A 6,018-nucleotide genomic window follows, 5' to 3' on the forward strand; every position below is an offset into this window, starting at 1 on the left:
ACATGCTTTCGCTACGACGGGGTTATACCGCCCTTTTTACCGGGTGACATACCCTTTCGCTGGCTGTCGTACAATTCCTCATACTACAGTACCGCCATTATGAATACCGTTTCATTGAAGATTAATGTGATCAATAGTATTGTCGTAGTAAGCGGCGAAAAGAAGCATCCTACAGAGGTTGTGTCGAAATACCAATGTAATTTTATCCAGGTCTATCCCTTTCCCAAAATACAATAGGTTACACCTTATGAATGGGAAGGAATAGGTGCTCTTAACCTTAAGTATTTTTCCACCATAAATGCACAACCGCTCCGACCAATATGGTCCACCCTGATTCGGCTCCTGATTAGCATCATATCCAAGTAAAATATATTTACAATATAAATGTTGATTTATTGAAAATATAAATCATCATGCTTATACGGCATTACCATATTTTCAACATAGCCCTACGTAATTATATACTTGAAAAACTACGTCAAAGACCATCATGCTTGCTAAGCCTAACCGGACATAACAAGCCATAATCACCGTCATAATGTGTTAAATCATGATTTAAAGTAAAGGAATACCGAAGACGTATTAGTTATTTCTTGTAAATCAGAACAATATATACAAACATATAATTTCTTATAAATTATAAGGCCAAGGTAAATTACACATACTTATTTACTTACTGTACATTATGTAATTTATACATGCATACATGCATTCAATTGATACATAAGGGCAATTAGATATTCAAGACTGTCCTCAGAAGTAGAATGTCAAGCAGTATGATAATCAAAAGCATCTTTCACCCTATGTAGTACAGAAGGAATCCGGCTACAAAGACAGTAAAAGTAATCGGGAACAGGATTCTGGAGAAGAAGTCGATCCTGTTGGCGACAGTTTCGGGAGATGAGCTCGAGGTTTCTTCATCTTCGGCCCAAGCTGTTGAAGGTCCTGGCATAGGTCTAACTCGTGTTCCATGCATCTTACAGAAGGAGAGCTGTATCTGGGGGAGAGTGTACAGTCCGTCAAATCGGCATGATCAGAGAAGTTGTAAGGCTGTCCGCACGTTATTATAAAATGAGCAGTAAGTTGGTACAAAAGTAATAAAGACCATGGACATTCCAATAATAAACATGTTCACATATGTCATCAGACACCTTCTGTGTAAAAACCAATAGTAACATTTCAGCAATTCAATGTATTTAGTGATTTAACGTCACCGAACAAGCAAAACTCATCCATTTAACTCACATTGAGGAAATCTCCGTGGAGTATGGAGTTGACGGTAACTGTCTCAAACAGAGCCAGTGTGACGATGAGGACACTACCGCACATCCAGACATCTTCTGCCCGTACAACTGTGATCTGTCAAAGAGAAAACTGGCATCACTCTTCAATTTACCAAAAGACTTCGGTCTTAAAACGTGCTGCGTATTTCGTCCCTCAAGACTTCAGCAATACTGCTAATCTGGATGTGTCGAGTCGTATAAAAAGAAGTTCCTATACTAAGATATTATGATACAGTGGGACCAACTCATTTATGAAGAAATCTTCCCATTCCCTCAGCGAAAAACTAGACCTCCCTTACAAACATTTCCAAAAGAAAAGTCTCAAAGGAAAACAGATAAAAATCCCAACTGGTGCCTGTTCTATCAGTGCCACTAAGAGCTGAGCGACCTTACCCCGTGCTCCTTACGATTGCCGGCCATGGTGATGAGGGCCAGTACGGCCGTGACACAGAGCTGAACTCTTGCCGTGATGTCTCTTGGATGGAGCCAGAAGGAGATCCAGGAACAGCCCACAATGACAACAGTGGGAACGAAGGTTCGAAAGACATGACTCCATCTTCGACGAGAGAAGCTCAGCTGGACCTCAAGTATGGACAGTCCTGTAAACCATGTTAAGTAAGATAACTCGTGATTATCAAAGATGCGTTTCAAAATATATTTTCTTGAATTTGTCACATCTTGTGAAAATCCCTTCAAGGATCAAGCGTTACTTTGGCAATTGAGTGAAAGGGTTTGGCAGACTCGATTTGTAAAAGTTAGAGTATTCATAATCAACTAGAGTTCCACGGACACATTATCTTCGCCAAATAATCAAGGCTTATCATGGAGAGTGATTAATATTCACATGCTTATCATCCCCTGCAAATTTGATCATACACCACACCATTGGTGGTACAGGACTAGTATATGTGTCTAGTGTGCTGATATATGTTATTACTGGTAATGAAAAAATATTGAAAGTGATAATGAAATGGTACAGTCAATATATATGAATAGAATAAATCTTTATTCCATATCATCCAGATTTGAAAGACATAGTACATGTGACTTTTCCATACCTAGCAGTGGTGCAGTTTTGGTGCAGCTTTGGTTTTTGACGTGTTTTTAGGTGTTTTTGTCAGGCTTTCTATTTTGTCCCCTTTTCGTTATGTCGCCAACCGTGTGTTGGACAAAGATGCCTAAACTGAACACGTTAAAAACCAACCGGGCCCACACCTCTGCTTGGAGAGTGGTGAGTGTCCCATCTGTTTATTTATATGCCCCATCTGTTTATTTATACTTTTAGGCAAGGCCTGAGCTGTTTTCGGGAACTCTGTCACATGTCCCATTATGAGTTGCAGTGCATTTATAAACTTTCCTTACTAGTTATGTAAATTAGCTCCTGATTTGCATAATTAGTCATTGATTATGTAAAGTATCATCTCAGCTCTCTACATACCAAACATCACGACGATCTGTCGACCCCTTCTCAAATTATTCATGTCCGAAGGTCAAAACAAAAACAGCCACTGCAGTTCCAAACAAGACCCTAGGGAGCCCAAACTTACACAACTTACTTCCTGTGGCATGAACTATGTACCACACAAAAATCATGACCATACCACTTTCAGAAAATGTGCTCCAAAATTTTGAATCTTCGCTGCAGTACCGTAGCTACCCGCTAGAAGGCCCATTATCGAACTTGCCCTTCCTTTCCGTAAACCCTACCCATCAACTAAATATCATGCAGAGCCATCGACAGCTTCTCGAGTTATGTTGTCCACATACAAATACACATACACACAAAGCCCGCTGCAGTACCGACGGAAAATGCCAGGGAAACCATTTTTGAACTGACCTCCGTTCCCACAACATCTACACACCTACAAAAAATCATGAAGATCCATCAACGTTTCCGTCACTTTTTTTGCCTACATACAAACACACAAAAATTAAGATTCCGCTGCAGTACTGTTGAAAAACGCAAGGTAAACCATTTTCGAACTTGACATTCCTTTGCACAACCACTACACACCTACCGAAAATCACAAAGATTTATCAAAGATTTCTTGAGTTATGCTCTTGACATACATACAGACCCACCCAACAGATGTCTCAACCGAAAACATGATCTTCTCCGAGTACTACTACTAGTACTCGGCGAAGATAATGATACAAGATGGTCAAAACAGGCCTTTCCAATTAACCAAGATTGAGACATACAAAATTCATCAGCAAAATAGAAAGTATAAACCAGTTTTTAGCTGGGCCGCCGCTGCATGTCAGTACTCCCAATGTTCGAGGATTCATCAATGAATAAATTCAAACAAACATTCTCACCCGATGAGGTGTTGGAACACTGGTCACTAGCGCTCATGTAGCTGCATGTTCCCACGAAATGTTTGCACCAGTAACATTCGTCATTTTCATCACTACAACCTTTCATCAGCGGACAGTCGTTTGCAGGGAAGGTGCAGTCGGCTCTAAACATGACACATCCTGTGTATGTAGAAGACCAAGCCAACGTTATCTGTAGTTTAATGTACAATATGGTGACAATTTATGACAAACGCATTAGCATTGTGTTTTCCTGGTTGTACTTAACACGGGGCTATGTCTTACCTGTATCTGTATCTGTATGCTGATTGAGTGGGGCAACTCTTGAACTGAGTTTCAGTCCTGTCATTGCAAACTGTGACGTCACTGCGGTCATGTCAACCTGGACAGGTTGGGCTTTGTAGTACTTCGATGGCTCGCGGAGGGGGAAGACAACTCCGCCGTCTGGACAAGTGGTCAAGCGCGGAAAGTGTAAAAATATGAGTTTAAAAAGATTGGATATATCTAGTTTGGCACCAAAGGAAACAACGTGATTATGGTATACAGTGCTTTGTTTTGAATTAATTTCATTCATTAATAAAAAAGGTTCAAAGTCAGAAAGGCCACAAAAGAAATCACTTACATCCATGGAGCTCAATGCTACATTTATAGTCGTCAAATGGGTATTCTTCTAGACTTGGTGGACAAATCAACTCCAGCTTTCTCCTATGGCAAAGAAAATAAATGGGTTTCAATGCTGGCAATGATGTTCAAAGATCTATTGTTACCGGATGAACCATGTCCCAAAATATCACTCTTTCACAGTACTATCAGCCAGATCAAAATGATTCATGAAAAAAGTTTTCATTTTCAAGTACAATATATATGTAGTTGTCAATATCGAAATACATACGTGAGTTTATAGAACATGATCCCTTGTCGCTGAAGCCACGTATTTATTGAGTTGTTCTCTTTCCCATCATCATTGATGTGCGTGACCCTCCGCACGGTTGTTCCGAAGGCGACTGGAGGCACCCAGAGGAGGGTACTGGAAACCGGCGTCACCTGACTTGTCAGATCTGCGAGCCGATTGTCAACCCAAGCCATGGAGTATTCAATCGTCACCGTCATATTCTGGAGGAGAGCAAACAGAATTCACGGAATTACTTCAGGGCGGGTTATTTTGCATTCATTACAAATGCTTTAACAGGTCTGTAAAACAATTCTAAAAGCAATTCCTCAAGGATAGACCTTCAGAAGATCTATAAGCTATCGGACGTGCCGTTTGTCCCGCGAATATATCTTTCAGTACACGTCACTCTATTCTCTTTTGAGACGCGAACCGAATGAATGAAAACGGCCCTTACTCCAACTTCATGTAATATGTGCCTTTTTTCTCATCACTTCAATGAAAAGCGGCCAACAGGCCGATTTGAGTTTTTATTGACTGAATAAAGTCTCACACACAAAAACAAACAATATATGAAGGCCGCAGGCTCACCGAGTTTGCTTCAGAAAGCGGCCCGACTTCAAGAACAGCCACAGTGTAGATCACCTCGACGTTGCCATCTGTTATGGAATACAAAAAAAATATTCTTAAAAGATAACCATGGTGACAATTCTAGGAAAGAACTTGAAATCGGATTGGCTGTTTGTACGCCTCATCATCGATATCGAATGAAATCGTGTTGCTCGTTGGCCGTATATATACCTAACTAGACAGCACTATACGCACAATCTGTAGTTAAAGTTAAAGATGAAGATGTTGCTTGAAAGGAACATAACATCACTGATATCACAAATTTGATATTATGTTTGGGTAAAAAATGGTCATCAAAATCCATCTCACAAAATTGAGTGTTGTACCGCCAATATATAACACTCTTTCCTTACATCCAGGTCATAGACTTATTGTAGGCACATGCGAACAGTGTAAAGCAGAAGATTTTCATTGATGAAAATTGAGAATCATATGCATCATTCGCTGTTACCAACAGACAAGTGGAATATAAAGAACCGTAACAAATAAGTAAACTTTTGATACCTCTCGTAGGTGGACTGGTTTCCTTCTTATAATCCTGTGGAATGGCCTTCCCTGTTCTCCACTTTTCCCAGTCTGCCATGGTAGAACTGTCATTCGTGGAAAATAACTGAATATTTTCACGAACACCTTGCAGTACCTGGTACGCCAGCCCAGGAGGCGCAGTTGTTACTGAAAATGTCAGAGTAATTTTCGTTGCTTAAGAAAATTCGTCTCATGTTCAAAACACACATGTAATAGCAGTAATATTACATGAGGAGGATGTAGAAAAATAGTAAATATAATCAGCTAAACAATTCGATGTGTCAATCAACCAGCGAAGGAAAAGGTCGAGTAGATTTTATGTAAACGATACCTGAACATCCAGTTCCATTGACGAGCCCATCTCCTGTATACCAC

The 6,018-nt window shown here is 40.2% G+C and overlaps 1 protein-coding gene across 1 annotated transcript; it reads right to left on the bottom strand.

The window, feature by feature from the left end:
- Nucleotides 1–796: 796 nt before the first annotated feature.
- LOC136426992 (glycine receptor subunit alpha-2-like) lies at nt 797–5,792 on the bottom strand. The gene is made up of 9 exons (XM_066415711.1): nt 5,623–5,792; nt 5,080–5,147; nt 4,492–4,712; nt 4,222–4,304; nt 3,885–4,043; nt 3,603–3,761; nt 1,677–1,882; nt 1,246–1,359; nt 797–997 (listed from the first exon to the last, which is right to left on the bottom strand). The coding sequence occupies exons 1-9, from the start codon at nt 5,699–5,701 to the stop codon at nt 797–799; spliced, it is 1,290 nt and encodes a 429-aa protein (XP_066271808.1). The 5' UTR covers nt 5,702–5,792.
- Between the last annotated feature and the right edge of the window lie 226 nt (nt 5,793–6,018).

This window comes from Branchiostoma lanceolatum, chromosome 2 (genome assembly GCF_035083965.1).
Source record: "Branchiostoma lanceolatum isolate klBraLanc5 chromosome 2, klBraLanc5.hap2, whole genome shotgun sequence".
Taxonomy (NCBI): domain Eukaryota; kingdom Metazoa; phylum Chordata; class Leptocardii; order Amphioxiformes; family Branchiostomatidae; genus Branchiostoma; species Branchiostoma lanceolatum.

Excerpts from the sequence above, each read along its gene's own strand:
- LOC136426992 (XM_066415711.1), bottom strand. The coding sequence starts at position 5,701 with ATGGCAGACTGGGAAAAGTGGAGAACAGGGAAGGCCATTCCACAGGAT. Across the intron at positions 4,713-5,079 it reads CGCTTTCTGAAGCAAACTCG|AATATGACGGTGACGATTGA; the intron begins GTGAGCCTGCGG and ends GCTCTCCTCCAG. Across the intron at positions 998-1,245 it reads TCCACGGAGATTTCCTCAAT|ATACAGCTCTCCTTCTGTAA; the intron begins GTGAGTTAAATG and ends ACTCTCCCCCAG.